The sequence below is a fragment of the Trichomycterus rosablanca genome, chromosome 8 (genome assembly GCF_030014385.1).
Source record: "Trichomycterus rosablanca isolate fTriRos1 chromosome 8, fTriRos1.hap1, whole genome shotgun sequence".
Lineage (NCBI taxonomy): Eukaryota > Metazoa > Chordata > Actinopteri > Siluriformes > Trichomycteridae > Trichomycterus > Trichomycterus rosablanca.
In genome coordinates this window covers 20,420,165-20,438,995 of record NC_085995.1, presented here as the reverse complement: position 1 = coordinate 20,438,995, position 18,831 = coordinate 20,420,165, and the positions used below count along the sequence as shown (strand labels likewise).

General features: G+C 40.7%; 1 protein-coding gene across 1 annotated transcript in view; it reads left to right on the top strand.

Moving 5' to 3' along the window:
- The window catches only part of ebf1a (EBF transcription factor 1a), a 220,317-nt gene that overhangs the window by 158,704 nt on the left and 42,782 nt on the right, over positions 1-18,831 (top strand). The window contains exons 9-11 of the mRNA XM_062999912.1: positions 57-198; positions 6,212-6,345; positions 8,364-8,490. Of these exons, the coding sequence (XP_062855982.1) occupies positions 57-198; positions 6,212-6,345; positions 8,364-8,490 (403 nt within the window). The remainder of the gene's footprint in view (positions 1-56; positions 199-6,211; positions 6,346-8,363; positions 8,491-18,831) is intronic.

Here is an 18,831-nt window from a genome sequence, read left to right as displayed (position 1 = left end):
TATTTATTTTGGTATTCTTGGTAATTCAAGGACATGTTTTGTATCTGTATCTGCAGGTTGTGGTATCTACGACAGTCAGTGTGGATGGACATGTCCTGGCCGTGTCTGATAATATGTTTGTACACAACAACTCTAAGCATGGGCGCAGGGCTCGTCGACTGGACCCTTCAGAAGGCACTCCTTCATACCTGGAACATGGTAGGTACTTGTGTTTGTTTCTTTTGTTAGTATGCTATATCTGTACAGACAGACAGATAGACAGACAGGCAGACAGCCAGAGACAGGCAGAAAAACAGATAGGTAGACAGACAGTAAGACAAACAGACAGCTAGATAAATAAATAGATAGACAGACAGCTAGATAAATAGATAGATAGACAGCAAGACGAACGGACAGAGAGACAGAAAGACAGAGAGACAGAAAAACAGATAGATAGACACAGACAGACAGACAGAAAAACAGATAGACAGACAGTAAGACAGACAGACAGCTAGATAAATAGATAGATAGACAGACAGCTAGATAAATAGATAGATAGACAAACAGACGAACGGACAGATAGATAGACAGACAGAAAAACAGATAGACAGACAGCTAGATAAATAAATAGATAGACAGAAAGACAGACGGATGGATAGATAGATAGATAGATAGATAGATAGATAGATAGATAGATAGATAGATAGATAGATAGATAGATAGATAGATAGATAGACAGACAGACGGATGGACAGAAAGATAGATAGACACAGACAGACAGACAGAAAAACAGATAGACAGACAGTAAGACAGACAGACAGCTAGATAAATAAATAGATAGGTAGATGGACGGATGGACAGAAAGATAGATAGATAGGTAGATAGATAGAGAGATAGACAGCAGACAGACAAACAGACAGATAGCTAGACAGACAGACAAACATACAGATAGATTGATGTACATACATACATATAAATAAATCATACAATTATGTTAACCTTTAATACATTGTAATAACACTGTAACTATGCTGTACCAACACAGAACTACAGTATGTCATTCAGTGTATTAAACATTGTTGTTTATTACAAATTCCATATTAACAAATTCCATATTGTATTGGTCCAGATATCACAATTTGGTCAGGGTTTAGAGGTCAAATAATAAACAATAAACAATGTGCTCCCAGAACATTTAACAAACTCCCTCTGTCCTGCCCAGTTTGTACTGTACTGTACTGTACTGTACTGCATTGGGTCGGAAATATAATTCTATTTCCCTGCTGGCTAACAAGGCTGCCATCCTAAAGCCGTCTGTGCAGCGAGCTTAAAAAGCAGGGGATTGTGAACACAGCAGAGTGGTGCACCAAGTGTCAAGGCCATGACCTAAACTCAACATGAGGGTAAAAGCTGATCTAGTCAGCTCCAGGCTACAAACCGGAAGGAATAAGCTGCGTATGCGCTCTTCAGAATGTATGTGTGAGCGTGCATGTGTTTGTGTGCATGCACATTCTGTAGGCAAGCAGGCAATGCAGAGGAACAGATGGCGACTAGCGAAAGCACCAAAGTTTAATCCTATCAGATTCATTCGCAGCCCACCATCTGGTTAATCCACGCACAATTTCAGAGCACTGCAAAAGACTCGTCCCAAGCCAAGATTACCATCACAGATTGCTCTATCGTACCTCTTTATCTTTCCCAGTTTAGCGATGTGGCCATATTGAATTACACCACATTGTTGCAATCACTCTGAGCTGGTGCATTACAGTGCATTACTGTACTTGTGCAAGCTACAGTGTGTCTGACGTAAGAGATGTGTAAAATAAAAGAACTGCATTTATTTCAGATGAGGAAATATGTCTTGGCGATTTTCTTATTTTATTATTTAAAACTTATGTAGCCATAAAGGGCTGTAGTGTTTTGCAGTGGTGTAGGATGTTAAGTGAACTTTCAGAGCTGACATGTCACATTATGACAACACTAGGTAGAAAAGCATTGAAAATCAATTATAATCAATTAGATACAGGCACTTTTGTTATTTCCAATAGAAAATACCAAAGCTTAATAAAATATTTATTCTTAACGCTATTTTAAATAAAAAGCCAGAGCAAACCTCATCATTGATGTCATTGAGCCAAAGCAAGAGATGGCAACTTATGTCAGCATCTTCAATGGGAATGATAGACAGAGAAATATGCTTTGTATGAGTAGCATTTTAATATTACATGTGTTTTTATATATTACATTACAATATTACATTACAAGTTCACACCTTCTTTGCTAATAGAAGATATTAACTAATAAATCAGATTTATATGAATTAAACAAACTTTTATTCATGGTTCTATGTAATATGTGTATAATTTATATGATGAAATAAATAAATCCAAAATGCAATAAATGTCAATTTTATTTAGCCACATTATGACAACACTACATAGAAAAAGGTGGCTCAGTGGGTAGCACTGTTGCCTCACCCCAGGTGGGGCGGTCCGGGTCCTTCCTGTGTGGAATTTGCTTGTTCTCCCCGTGTCCATGTGGGTTTCCTCCGGGTGCTCCGGTTTCCTCACACAGTCCAAAGACATGCAAGTGAGGTGAATTGGAGGTACAAAATTGTCCATGACTGTGTTTGATAGAAACTTGTGAACTGATAAACCTTGAGTAATGAGTAACTACCGTTTTTGTCATGAATGTAACCAAAAGTGTAAAACATGACGTAAAAAAAAAAAAACATACTCATTGTGCTAAATTGAAAACAACTTTACTGCAACATTGTAATGGACAATATCAAAGCTTTATAACAATATTTATTCCTAAAGGTACTTAAAATAAAAAGCCAAAGAAAGCCACATCATTGATGTCATTGGGCCAAATCTAAATATGACTACTTATGCATCTTCAATAAGAATTATAGACAGGCAAATATATACACAAGAAAGGTTATTTGCTAGTGGTGTGCGATACTGCAAAATTTGGTATAGATCCGATACCAAGTAAATACAGGGCCAGTATCGCCGATATCGATACCGCTACTTTTTAATAATTAAGGTAGATGCATCTTCAAATAGCTAAATCTGAATGAAAGTTCATGACATTTAAGTGTATTATTGTAATACATACATTTTTGTAAGTAGCAGTAAGTGTAGAGCTCTCTGGGCTTGGAAGTTACACATATGGCACATATGGGATTTCCAACAAGCACATGCCAGTATTCTTTGGTAATAGAACATATTAACTAATAAAGCAGATTTATATAAACAAAACAAACTAAACGAACTAAACACAAAGTTTTATGTATGGTTCTATGTAATATGTGTATAATTTGTATGATTATTTATTTAATTCTATTATTCTATTAAAATTATGAAATAAAAAAAGCCCTTGAATAATTTGCTTATTAAATTACAGAAATCCACATTATGACAACACTATGTGGAAAAAGAATGACATGGAAAAGCTATTTGTCATTCATCTACTCAGTATTTAAAATAAAAAGCCAGAGAAAGCCGCATCATAGATGTCATTGGACCAAATCCAGAGATGGCTACCTTATGTCAGCATCTTTAATAGGAATAATAATAGACAGGGAAGTATGCTTTGTATGAGTAGCACTGTGTAGAATTCACATCTGTAAGGTTGTAAGATTTTTCTGGGGTAAAGCTCTCTGGGCTTGCAAGTTACACATAGGTGATTTCCAACAAGCACAAGCCAGTATTCTTTGCTAATAGAAGATATTAAGTAATAAAGCAGATGTATATCAACTTAACTTAAAGTTTTATGTATGGTTCTATGTAATATGTGTATGATTGATATGATTATTTATTTTATTATTTTATAACAATTTAATAATAAGCCAATTTTATTAAATAATTTGCTTTTTTAATTACGTAAAAAGTCACACTATGACAATACTATGTAGAAAAAAAGATGAAGAATGAAAAGCTATTTGCTTTGTTGACGTCATTGGGCCAAATCCGGAGATAAATAAATGACAAATGCAATAAATGACAATTTTATTGAATCATTTGCTAATGTATTACTAAAAAAAAGCATAGTTACATAGTTCTCCATCACTTAGACAGCAGTACAAGCCGTGACGCCAACTTAAATGGAAAGATATTAAGACCGGGTCTATTCTAAAACTAAAGTCATGCATTATTCTTATAGTGATGAATAAGTCTAAGCAGCCTGAGACAGACAACCACCTCGAAGGATCAGCCCTGTGCTTTTTGTTCCTTTCTTCTCTTGTATTATCCTTCCTTGACCCTCCCCCAACCCCGAATCACAGTAATTAGTCAGATAAAACGGCCTTGGTGCAACAGCGGGCATCAGGATCCCCAGCCAAAGTTCAACACAATGAAATGAAATTGCGACTCATTAGGGTGTTGAATTTTGATGGCCTGCTGCTGTTTTGCCAGCCAGTCCCAGGGTGCCTGGCCTTTTGATCGACTCCTGTACAGACCCGGGATCTCGTGACATTTACACAAGCGTCGTAAAACAAGCTGCCGCACCAGGCCCTCGGTACGCGCATGGATCCGAGTAATATTTAATACGTGTGTATGTATAATCATCCAAATTAGCATTCGCTGCCCTCGGGTGTTGAAGGAGGTCGGAGGATGTTAGCGTAAGGTGATCGCCATACAAAACACGTAATGGGGAAGGTTAATTTTGTATTATTATTATTTTTTATCCCAAGACCAACAGCTTTTATACCTGCAGTCTTAAGTGAGGGTCCTTCATCTCACATTCACACCCTCTATGCACCACCGTCAGTTAAATTTAAACAAACTACCTCCAGCAGTCCGCTCTTAGTAGGAAGCGATGAGAGCTTTGCCCTTCGCCCTCGGTATGCTATTAGCAACACCAGGGCGGTGTGAATTAACGCAGCAGGCTACAAAAGCAAGCTGCAGCTTCATGTAGTGTAGCTTGAAATTGATGACTGCTGAGTGGAAACCATCTTTCAATTGTTCAGCAGTGTCAGGACGCGTATGGGCACGCTCTAAAAGCCCAGCTCATTCTAATCAAATGTGACAGCCTTAATGATTCTGTCAGTTGCCATTAGGTTGGGGAAGCCTCTATTTTCCAGTAGGTCTAATGAAATTTGTTTGCTGTAGTCAAGAAAAGATGTGTCAATTGCGATGTCAGTTGGTATGCGAGAACGCGGGCTAGTTTATTAATTTATTGCGTGCAATTAGGACGCTATGTAATAGGTGAATTTAATGCATAAAGTGGCCGGCACTGTTAGGCAGTGTTGGTGTCGCACAGCTCCAGGAATCTAGATTTCATGACCTCTGGTTACTGTCAATTACCAGCAATTTAGATCTAATGACCTGTGGTTACTGTCCATGCATATTTTGGGGACTCTTTTACTTAATGTAATTTTTTATTAAGCACTGATATCCTTCCACATTAGAAAAACATGCCATGTTGGTGCTGCAAAGCTTCAGCAATCTAGATCTAATGACCTTTGGTTACTGTCCATTACCAGCAATCTAGATGTAATGACCTCTGGTTACTGTACATGACCAGCAATCTAGATCTAATGACCTCTGGTTACTGTCCATGACCAGCAATCTAGATCTAATGACCTCTGGTTACTGTCCATGACCAGCAATCTAGATCTAATGACCTCTGGTTACTGTACATGACCAGCAATCTAGATCTAATGACCTCTGGTTACTGTCCATGACCAGCAATCTAGATCTAATGACTTCTGGTTACTGTCCATGACCAGCAATCTAGATCTAATGACCTCTGGTTACTGTCTATTACCAGCAATCTAGATCTAATGACCTCTGGTTACTGTCCATGACCAGCAATCTAGATCCAATGATCTCTGGTTACTGTCCATGACAAGCAATCTAGATCTAATGACCTCTGGTTACTGTCCATTACGAGCAATTTAGATCTAATGACCTCTGGTTACTGTCCATGACCAGCAATCTAGATCTAATGACCTCTGGTTACTGTCCATGTAGATTTTGGGGACTCTTTTACTTAATGTGAATTAACACTACACACTACTACACACTAATTTTCTTGATGTGAGTAAGTGTGAATAAATGAGTGAATGTGTGATGCCCCAATGTGTTTCTTCCTTGTACCCAGAATGCACTATAGGCCTAATGCAATTGTTTATTAAAGATAAATGTTAAAGGGAACAATGAATTAATTAATAATTCCTTCTCTTGCTCTCTCTTTCTCTCTCTTTTTCTTTCCCAACTGGGGGAAGCAGCCACTCCATGCATTAAAGCCATCAGTCCCAGTGAGGGTTGGACTACAGGCGGAGCCACTGTCATCATCATCGGGGACAATTTCTTCGACGGCCTACAAGTCATTTTTGGTACAATGCTGGTGTGGAGCGAGGTCAGTCTTTTCAACTTAACCCAATCAGTCATGCACTTAGCACGAAAGAGCACTCGTAAATCATATTCATAACGGTCCTTGTCTATATTTACAATGTCTGTATTTACTGCGTAGCGTTACATAATCCCTAGCAACTCGTCTACAGACCCAAAAATGTAAGGTACAGAAGAATTGTACCTGACTGTACACTACTACACACTATATATGCAATGATCAGTCAAAACATTATATCCCACCCTAAAATCAGGGATACATTCAATATTGGGCCGATGGTAGTAACTCATAGTTCAAGTCTTCAAGTCAGCAGCAGATATGGGCAGAATAAAGACCCCTAAAACAATCATTATGGCCAGATGACTGGGTTAAAATGTCTCCAAATAGCAAGGGGGGCTTACAGGCAGGGCTTACAGGCAGGCATGTTGAGTACCTGCCAACAGTGGTCCAAGGAGGGACAAGGCGCTGCCAGTAGACATTAATGCCAGAGCACATGAAGGCTACTGTGTAGTTAATCTCACTATTGGGGATGAAGTGATTGTTACACAACATGCATTAGGCTGCATAGGAACTGGACATCTGAGCAATAATAAACAAACAGCCAATTGGTCCAATAAATCCTATTTTATCCAAGATCGTGTGGGCAGACGGACATGTGTGAATTATTAGCGTCAGCATATAAGGCAGGTGGTACTGATATTTAGGCTCATATGGAGGAGGTTCTGGTTTGCTGTTGCAGACTTTATTGCAGGAGCAACTTGAACAATAGGAAAAATTAAATGTGGCTGAACATTTATACCTAAAGACTTACATTTAGTGTTAGGGTGCATTACATTATTGATAATCTGATGATTGATAATCAGACCCAGTGATTTTGAGGTGCACATGAACTAAATGAGCTACATAAAATATGTCTTCGTTTGCCATTCTTAGGTTAAATCAATGCAAACTACTATAACACATGCTAATTGGTGGTCCTTAGCCCTACTAAGTGTACATTTCCCATCCTTTACTGGGAATGCAAAAATGTCACCCAATATACTTATCACCCTGTATAATTCATCCAAAATAGTTCAAAATGTATTTATTACAATACTATTTATATACTAGACTATACTATTACTTGAGTACTCTGTTGTTTCATCCCAACTCCTGTGAACATGCCTTATAGAGTATTGGTAATTCCTCCTAGCTGTAAGCACATGAACAAAAGTAAATACCTCGCAGTGGATTATTCCAAGGTGTATTCTTAGCAAGTGATATATACACCGATGAGGCATAACATTATGACCACCTTCCTAATATTGTGTTGGTCCCCCTTTTGCTACCAAAACAGCCCTGCAACTGTGATGCACTGTGTATTCTGACACCTTTCTATCAGAACCAGTATTAACTTCTTCAGCAGTTTGAGCTACAGTAGCTCGTCTGTTGGATCGGACCGCACGGGCCAGCCTTCGCAATGACCCTGTCGCCGGTTTACCACTGTTTCTTCCTTGGACCCCTTTTGATAGATACTGACCACTGCAGACCGGGAACACCCCACAAGAGCTGTAGTTTTGGAGATGCTCTGACCCAGTCGTCTAGCCATCACAATTTGGCCCTTGTCAAACTCGCTCAAATCCTTACACTTGTCCATTTTTCCTGCGTCTAACACATCAACTTTGAGGATAAAACATTCACTTGCTGTGTAATATATCCCACCCACTAACAGGTGCCGTGATTAAGAGATGATCAGTGTTATTTACTTCACCTGTCAGTGGTCATAATGTTATGCCTAGTCGATGTATTTGTATGTGTATGTTTTTACTTTATTACTATGAGTGATTAAATGTAGATCTGTGGGTAAAAATGCCAATTCTATTTTTTTCGGTCTGAAAAGTGTCAAGTCTAGGTGTAATACTTCTGGAAGTATTCATGGAAAAATATTATCCATGATCAATCATGCCATTACGTAGATGTAAATTATACAAAGGATTTTAGCTTCATGTACTCATTATTGATTTTTCCACTTTTTATTCTTTTAGCTTATCACCCCCCATGCGATTCGGGTACAGACTCCCCCCAGACACATCCCTGGGGTGGTAGAGGTCACTCTTTCCTACAAGTCCAAACAGTTCTGCAAGGGAACACCAGGCAGATTCATCTACACAGGTAAATATCAAATTCTATCTTTATTTTACTGCAAACGCTGCAACGTTCCATTCTTATTTTTAGTTGGCGACTCTTGGAATTACACCTACATCCTGTGCCACATTTTTATTATGTATGCCTGGACTAAACTTCAGAGATGTCATGTGTTATACACAGCTAAGGGAAATGAAAGATTTAACTTGGTGAGGAACTCACATATCCAGACCATCCACATAAAATACTAACACTGAGTGTTTACATATACAGAATAATATAATTAAATTTGATAATAATTTAATTACTAAGGTTACATTATCCTACATAATCTGATTATAAGAAAACTCAGTTTATGTTAAATAGTCAGTAATCAGATTTCTTTCAGGAGTGTTACTACAAGTACTAAAGCTATTAGTGTAATTACATTTTTTTAAACTTTTTATATAGAGTGTGAGAACTACTTTAGCTTACTAGTTATTTGCTACAGTTTGGGACGTAGCCTGGGCATTTTTTCTTTTGTACAATTTCTGTACATGCACCAGAATGAAAGAAATTCAGTTAAAAGTTAACATGCAGTATATAACCTTATTACCAAGCTGAAATAAAATAGGCTTTTTACTTCTTGAAAAAGGTAACCGGTGACTCGGTGGGTAGCACTGTCGCCTCACAGCAACAAGGTCCTGGGTTCGATCCCCAGGCGGGGCGGTCCGGGTCCTTTCTGTGTGGAGTTTGCATGTTCTCCCCATGTCTGCGTGGGTTTCCTCCGCAGACACAGTCCAAAAACATGCATTCAGGTTAACTAGTGACGCTAAATTGCCCTATAGGTGAATGGGTGTGTGAATATGTGTGTGTCTGCCCTGCGATGGACTGGCGCCCCATCCAGGGTGTTACTGTGTGCCTAGTGCCCATTGAAAAGCTGGTTGGACACTGATTGGATAAGCGGTTAAGAAAGTGAGTAATTGTTACAGTATTTTATGACTGGATTAATAATTTACATACTTGGTAAAAAAAATAGACATAAATACAACTATATACAGTGTATCACAGAAGTGAGTACACCCCTCACATTTCTGCAGATATTTAAGTATATCTTTTCATGGGACAACACTGACAAAATGACACTTTGACACAATGAAAAGTAGTCTGTGTGCAGCTTATATAACAGTGTAAATTTATTCTTCCCTCAAAATAACTCAATATACAGCCATTAATGTCTAAACCACCGGCAACAAAAGTGAGTACACCCCTAAGAGACTACACCCCTAAATGTCCAAATTGAGCACTGCTTGTCATTTTCCCTCCAAAATGTCATGTGATTTGTTAGTGTTACTAGGTCTCAGGTGTGCATAGGGAGCAGGTGTGTTTAATTTAGTAGTACAGCTCTCACACTCTCTCATACTGGTCACTGAAAGTTCCAACATGGCACCTCATGGCAAAGAACTCTCTGAGGATCTTAAAAGACGAATTGTTGCGCTACATGAAGATGGCCAAGGCTTCAAGAAGATTGCCAACACCCTGAAACTGAGCTGCAGCACAGTGGCCAAGATCATCCAGCGTTTTAAAAGAGCAGGGTCCACTCAGAACAGACCTCGCGTTGGTCGTCCAAAGAAGCTGAGTGCACGTGCTCAGCGTCACATCCAACTGCTGTCTTTGAAAGATAGGCGCAGGAGTGCTGTCAGCATTGCTGCAGAGATTGAAAAGGTGGGGGGTCAGCCTGTCAGTGCTCAGACCATACGCCGCACACTACATCAAATTGGTCTGCATGGCTGTCTCCCCAGAAGGAAGCCTCTTCTGAAGTCTCTACACAAGAAAGCCCTCAAACAGTTTGCTGAAGACATGTCAACAAAGGACATGGATTACTGGAACCATGTCCTATGGTCTGATGAGACCAAGATTAATTTGTTTGGTTCAGATGGTCTCAAGCATGTGTGGCGGCAATCAGGTGAGGAGTACAAAGATAAGTGTGTCATGCCTACAGTCAAGCATGGTGGTGGGAATGCCATGGTCTGGGGCTGCATGAGTGCAGCAGGTGTTGGGGAGTTACATTTCATTGAGGGACACATGAACTCCAATATGTACTGTGAAATACTGAAGCAGAGCATGATCCCCTCCCTCCGGAAACTGGGTCGCAGGGCAGTGTTCCAGCATGATAATGACCCCAAACACACCTCTAAGACGACCACTGCTTTATTGAAGAGGCTGAGGGTAAAGGTGATGGACTGGCCAAGCATGTCTCCAGACCTAAACCCAATAGAACATCTTTGGGGCATCCTCAAGCGGAAGGTGGAGGAGCGCAAAGTCTCGAATATCCGCCAGCTCCGTGATGTCATCATGGAGGAGTGGAAAAGCATTCCAGTGGCAACCTGTGAAGCTCTGGTAAACTCCATGCCCAGGAGAGTTAAGGCAGTTCTGGGAAATAATGGTGGCCACACAAAATATTGACACTTCAGGAACTTTCACTAAGGGGTGTACTCACTTTTGTTGCCGGTGGTTTAGACATTAATGGCTGTATATTGAGTTATTTTGAGGGAAGAATAAATTTACACTGTTATATAAGCTGCACACAGACTACTTTTCATTGTGTCAAAGTGTCATTTTGTCAGTGTTGTCCCATGAAAAGATATACTTCAATATCTGCAGAAATGTGAGGGGTGTACTCACTTTTGTGATACACTGTACATACATACAAATATTCATAAATGTAACTATATATACACCGACCAGTCATAACATTATGACCACTGACAGGTGAAGTGAATAACACTCTTCATCACGGCTCCTGTTATTGGGTGGGATATATTAGGCAGCAGGTGAACATTTTATCCTCAAAGTTGATGTGTTACAAGCAGGACAAATGGACAAGTGTAAGGATTTGAGAGAGAATGTGATGGCTAGACCACTGGGTCAGAGCATCTCCAAAACTGCAGCTCTTGTGGTGTGTTACCGGTGTGCAGTGGTCCGTATCTATCAAAAGTGGTCCAAAGAAGGAACAGTGGTAAACTGGCGACAGGGTCATTGATGCACGTGAGGAGTGAAGCCTGGCCCATTTGGTCCAATCCAACAGACGAGCGACTGTAGCTGAAATTGCTGAAGAAGTTAATGCTGGTTCTGATAGAAAGGCGTCAGAATACACAGGGCATCACAGTTTGTTAGCATATACAGTGGGGCCAAAAAGTATTTAGTCAGCCACTGATTGTGCAGGTTCTCCTACTTAGAAAGATGAGAGAGGTCTGTAATTTTCATCATAGGTACACTTCAACTATGAGAGACAAAATGAGAAAAAAAAATTCAGGAAATCACATTGTAGGATTTTTAAAGAATTTATTTGTAAATTATGGTGGAAAATAAGTATTTGGTCAATAACAAAAGTTCAACTCAATACTTTGTAACATAACCTTTGTTGGCAATGACAGAGGTCAAACGTTTCCTGTAAGTCTTCACCAGGTTTGCATTTACATTTACATTTACAGTATTTAGCAGACGCTTTTATCCAAAGCGACTTACACAATGAGCTGAACATGATGAGCAATTGAGGGTTAAGGGCCTTGCTCAGGGACCCAACAGTGGCAACTTGGTGGTGGCGGGGCTTGAACCGGCAACCTTCTGTTTACTAGTCCAGTACCTTCACCACTGAGCTATCACTGGTTTGCACACACTGTAGCTGGTATTTTGGCCCATTCCTCCATGCAGATCTCCTCTAGAGCAGTGATGTTTTGGGGCTGTCGCTGGGCAACTTGGACTCCACAAATTTTCTATGGAGTTGAGGTCTGGAGACTGGCTAGGCCTCTCCAGGACCTTGAAATGCTTTTTACGGAGCCACTCTTTCGTTGCCCGAGCGGTGTGTTTGGGATCATTGTCATGCTGGAAGACCCAGCCACGTTCCATCTTCAATGCTCTCACTGATGGAAGGAGGTTTTGGCTTAAAATCTCACGATACATGGCCCCGTTCATTCTTCCCTTAACACGGATCAGTCGTCCTGTCCCCTTTGCAGAAAAACAGCCCCAAAGCATGATGTTTCCACCCCCATGCTTCACAGTAGGTATGGTGTTCTTGGGTTTTTCTTCTTCCTCCAAACACGACGAGTTGAGTTTTTACCAAAAAGTTCCATTTTGGTTTCATCTATTCTCCCAATCCTCTTCTGGATCATCCATATGCTCTCTGGCAAACATCAGACGGGCCTGGACATGTACTGGCTTAAGCAGGGGGACACGCCTGACACTGCAGGATTTGAGTCCCTCTCGGCGTAGTGTGTATACTGATGGTAGCCTTTGTTACTTTGGTCCCAGCTCTCTGCAGGTCATTCATCAGGTCCCTCCGTGTAGTTCTGGGATTTTTGCTCACCGTTCTCATGATCATTTTGACCCCACGGGATGAGATCTTGACCCCAAGGGAGATTATCAATGGTCTTGTATGTCTTCCATTTTCTTACAATTGTTCCCACAGTTGATTTATTCACACCAACCTGCTTGCCTATGGTAGATTTACTCTTCCCAGCCTGGTGCAGGTCTACAATTTTCTTCCTGGTGTCCTTCGACAGCTCTTTGGTCTTGGCCATGGTTGAGTTTGGAGTCTGACTGTTTGAGGCTGTGGACAGGTGTCTTTTATACAGATAACGAGGTCAAACAGGTGCCATTAATACAGGTAACGAGTGGAGGACAGAAGAGCTTCTTAAAGAAGAAGTTACAGGTCTGTGAGAGCAAGAAATCTTGCTTGTTTGTTATTGACCAAATACTTATTTTCCACCATAATTTACAAATAAATTCTTTAAAAATCCTACAATGTGATTTCCTGGATTTTTTTTTCTCATTTTGTCTCTCATAGTTGAAGTGTTCCTATGATGAAAATTACAGACCTCTCTCATCTTTCTAAGTAGGAGAACCTGCACAATCAGTGGCCGACTAAATACTTTTTGACCCCAGTGTATATATTTATATATACGTATATACAGTATATATATATATATATATATATATATATATATATATATATATATATATATATATTATTATTATTATTTTTTTTTTTAATAAAGACATTACCAATCCAGGAGATCAGTATTAAAAATTGATTTTATAATTACACTTATAAGGAGCTCAGCTGTGGGCCATTGTCCACTCAGCGTGCATCTGTATCTGTCTATGCATTCATGTGTGTGAATGAGTGCGCTCATCAAGTTTACTGCGCCAGACCTGGCCTCTCTTCATGGTCCATTCACTGAGCACATGGCCGGGCATGATGGGAAGGATTTCATAGCTCACACGCATAAAACACACACACCCACACACACACAAACACACACACACCTCTAAAACAGAGGGCAGATGGTCAGATTTTTCTTTACAGCCAGGCTCCCTGATGTGCCTCTTTTTTGCCAAAACTCTCAATCTCATTAAAGAATCATGAACGTTTTAACCGTGGAGCCTGATAACTGTGTAAGTGACAGGAAATCGAGCTTTTTCCACAATCCAAAAGCAATCTGAACTCCTGATTTAAATCTCCTTACTCTGGTTTGACTCTATTAGACTGTATAAGTTTTATTTTTATGAATCACGTGCCCCGGAAGCACCCTGGTTCACAGGACAGTGCTTGGGACATCAGCCTGCCATTTCTCTCCCCTGGCTCCAATTGGCACCTGGGCCATGCCCAGTTGCCAGTGGGTACTAATCATAGAGGATTGGCTGGGCTGCATAGCAGCTGGCAACACAATTACATATGGGACATCTGGCGCCTCTAATCAACTTCTGTCAGGCAGAGGAAATGGAGACCTAATTAAATCAATGGGTGCACCGATGCACCCATTGCTTGCACCCTGTACTACCGTGCAGATACATAGGGCACTACCTGCACGACAGCAGAGAATCAGACTGAATCATGATTCCTTTCTCACTTTTTTTTTCTCATTCTATTCCAATTTTATAGAGACGCCACAATAAATACAGATGTTATAACTCTGTATGGCTATGATATGTTATTTTGAATTCAATAGCATTTCTTCAATGCAGACAATGCAGCTGCATTACAGCATCAACTTCTTCGCCTGCCTATGAACCCGGCAACCACTTAGTTAATGGATCCCTCAAAAGCCTGCCAGATAATGGATGATGTCATTTCAGGGGTCTCAAATTCTTGGCACATGCCGGTCAATACAAGAATTTGCTGGAAAATGGAAGGCCACATGCATGCAGAGGGCTAATTGAGCCTCAAATATAGATATGGTCTATTGAGTCCTGTCACACTTGCGTAATCTTCATAGAGCAAAGGTTTAAAGCGCTGGTGTCTCTTCTAGCTTTTGGTGAAGAACACTGTACAAGTATTTTCTTGGTACTCTCAGCACTCTGCAATTAAACATCCAAGGGTTCTGTACAATTATATTTATCATCAGAAACAATTAAGCTCCCTGGCCGGGACATTACCAATCCCGCATGGCACTCTGCAGATAAGACGACTGAGTCATTGCTCTCTTTTTCTCTCCCTCCCTTCTTCAGAAAAAAATGCCATTTCCATGTTTGGTTGCGTATTACCTCGCACCAGATTGCCATGTTTGCATCATTTGTCAAAAAGGCTTTCCATCCGTTTCTCAGCCATGGGAGGCAGAGTTATAACACTATCTCCCAAAAGGCACGGATGCGGGCCCTGCGCAGCCGATAGATTGGAGGTGTTGATGAATCACTCGGGAGGTTCAGCAGGCAATTCTTTCCTGCTCAGTATGCAGGCCGGTGGGCTGAGCAGCACCCATCAGGCCCGATATTAAAAAGGACTCTGCTGGATTACATTAAGGGGAGTTCTTCAATGCCTGTCCGATGATGAAGTCTATTGGAAGGATTATTCACTGGAAGTGAGAAGAGCTAGCTTTTGACCTCCAATTTTGAAGCCAGACAAAAATCAAGTATAGAACATTTACTAGGTTTAAAGGGTTTTTTTTTCTGTACTGTAGATGGGAGTGAAGACATGAGTTCAAAATGTAAATCTATGCAGTCCTACCATGGGGTTTTCTATTTCTATTACAGTTTACTTGCCATAATTGTAAGAATTGTTATTGTTATGATGTTTTTAGCATCATGATTTGACAACAGACATTTTAGTTTGTGTTAAATGATTAAGTGTTGTTAATTCAATTGAAAAAAACGCCATGATGCTTGATAAGTGGTTTGTAATTCACTTGAATGACGTGGTGAAATTGTCACTATACACCGACCACCTTCCTAATATTGTGTTGGTCCCCCTTTTGCTGCCCCATACGCAACAAACTGCAATGCACTGTGTATTCTGACACCTTTCTATCACTAACTTCTAGCACTAACTTCTTCAGCAATTTGAGCTACAGTAGCTCGTCTGTTGGATTGGACCACACGGGCCAGCCTTCGCTCCTCACGTGCATCAATGAGCCTTGGCCGCCCATGACCCTGTCGCCGGTTTACCACTGTTCCTTCCTTGGACAACTTTTGATAGATACTGACCACTGCAGACCGGGATTACCCCACAAGAGCTGCAGTGTTGGAGATGCTCTGACCCAGTCGTGTTGCCATCACAATTTGGCCCTTGTCAAACTCGCTCAAATGCTTACGCTTGATCATTTTTCCTGCTTCTAACACATCAACTTTTGAGGATAAAACATTCACTAGCCGCTTAATATTTCCAACCCACTAACAGGTGCCGTGATGAAGAGATAATTAGTGTTATTCACTTCACCTGTCAGTGGTCATAATGTTATGCCTGGTCGGTGTAAGGTGAAATTGGTTGGCTTTACTGCATCATGTCTTCAGAGACACATTTCACACAAATGTACTTTCCTCACACAAGCCACCTCTTAGGATCAAGCAAAACAAGTCGTCCATTTTACAGCCACTGGCCCCTTCTATATGTTTTCCCCTTTCTCAAAGCGATGCCTTATTTAGTTTGTCGGATTTTCCAAATAAACACAATCACTGAGTTTATGGAAAAATGGATAAAAATGAGATTGTGAGGTATTGATCTCGGTGCGGGGCGGATTGGGGAAAAACAGGCCTCATCTATACAGAGAGAAAAATGAAGCAATAATTCAGGCCGGCATCGAACACCCTGCCAGTGAGGCTATCGATTCCCATCCGCAGCATATGAGATCACACCTGAGAGAGAGCTCTGGGGAAAAGGGAGAGAGAGAAAAGAGAGAACATTACCACCCTGACATTAACAGCTCTGTACAAAGCCCACAAGTGCCTGTTAAAAGGTTCCGCTAAAGACCAATTACCCAGCATGCCTCTCTGCTCTGTCAATCAGACGTACGGCTCCAGCCCTGCAGGTCTAAGTGTGGTCATTTGACTCAATTCATCACCGGCAACTCAGAGCAATTGGCTGGATTTGAAAACTACCGTGTTGCTTTGAGAACGAGCCGGGCTAGCTGATGTTTTGAAAAGGTTTATATACCGGGTCAGCGAGTGGTTTTAGTGAAGTATTAATGGTTTGATTGGATGCTCTGACTGTGCCTTTTGGGTGGAGTTCTTATTCTGTCTTCTACTCCCCGACTCTCCCCCTTTTCATCTAGCGCTGCAGGGCTCTCGTTATTATTGTGAAATATGAAGCGATCTGGCTCTGCCTTCATGAAATTTCGATGAGCATTGATCTGCGTGATTGCTCAGAATCCTTCAAACAGTGCTTGTTGTTCATTTATATATTTATTGTTTGTACATTTCACTCATTCTAATTCCGTCGTAAAAGCAGCAGCCTTGGAACAGCTCATACGTTGGTGCCTTTACGCTAAGTGTACAGCTTTGTCCATCACCACTGTGTCAGGTCAAGTGATAAAAAGAACCACCTCTATATTTTTTATATTGATTATATTGTGTAAACATAATGAGGCGACATACTATACCCAAGATTTTTTTCTTCTATATCGATTCAGAATATTCGGTTTCAGTGTTGGAGTTATTATTTATGACATCACACATAACCTTATTAGTCGTCCCGCCCCCCATCAGCGCAACCAGAGAAGGGAAAGTGATACGTGGCACAGTCTGATAGAAAGCAAGCTGGCAAACATCCAGTGTCACCATTTGTTATTTTGGTCTACAGTCTATTCAGTTAGCTTAGAAAACATGTACACCATGTTACTCCTTAACTTGGATATGTAAAATAGGACACAAACCCAGAACGTTTTAGTATTCTTTGAGAAAAAAGACAGAGAATAGCCAGAGCTGTTTGAGGTTTCAATTCAACTAATTATGCAGGTAATACAAAAGAAATAGATACAAAAGACAATAGTGCAAAAGCATAAAAACAGAAGGTGCTTAGACATTAAGTCAAGTCAAGTCAAATTTATTTATATAGCGCTTTTTACAATGGACATTGTCTCAAAGCAACTTTACAGAATCCAGGACCAACAGACCAAAAACCCCTATTGAGCAAGTTGAGGGCGACAGTGGCAAGGAAAAACTCTTTTAAAATTACAGGAATAAACCTTGAGAGGAACCAGGCTCAGCAGGGACCCCCATCCTCTTTGGGTGGCCTGGAGGATACTTTAAATAAATAGGATTTACACAAACCATACAAACACAAAATTAAATTGAACTGAAGGTTATAACTAGCAAAAAAATATTAATAATTGGAGTTTGGACATTGTTCAGTCCAGTCTGTGATAAAGTCCGTTGTAAGTTCTGGACATTTTTGGTGCAAACATGCCAGGTTCCCATCCCATCTAGTAGGAGCAGCATTGTTGGCACTGCAGTCTCGACTTGCAGTCATTATCCTCAGAAGGGTAAACAGGTTTCCATCAGAACCACCTCGGGGTAAAACAACAGAAGATGTACTGTAGTTACAATGTGAAATTGTTAAGAGTAAAATGTCAGTTTTACAGAGAGTAGCTTTAGACTCCGGCACCCCTAATTATTACAGCATAACTGCGATAAGGAAGAGTGAGCAGGTAACAAGGTCATGGACTAGAGGTACTGGACTAGCCTAGAGGTAGCCTAGAGGTACTGGACTAGTAACCAATTCCAGGTTGCCACTGTTGGGCTCATAACCCTCAATTGTTCAGACTGTATACTGTCACAGTACTGACAGGGCAGTTGTAGCCTAGAGGTTAAGGTACAAGACTAGTAATCGAAAGGTTGCTAGTTCAAGCTTCACTACTGCCAGGTTGCCACTGTTGAGCCCTTGAGCAAGGCCCTTAACCCTTAATTGCTTAGACAGTATACTGTCACCGTACTGACAGAGCAGTTGTAGCCTAGAGGTACTGGACTAGTAACCAATTCCAGGTTGCCACTGTTGGGCCCTTGAGCAAGGCTCTTAACCCTCAATTGCTTAGACTGTATACTGTCACAGTACTGACAGGGCAGTTGTAGCCTAGAGGTTAAGGTACAAGACTAGTAACCGAAAGGTCGCTGGTTCAA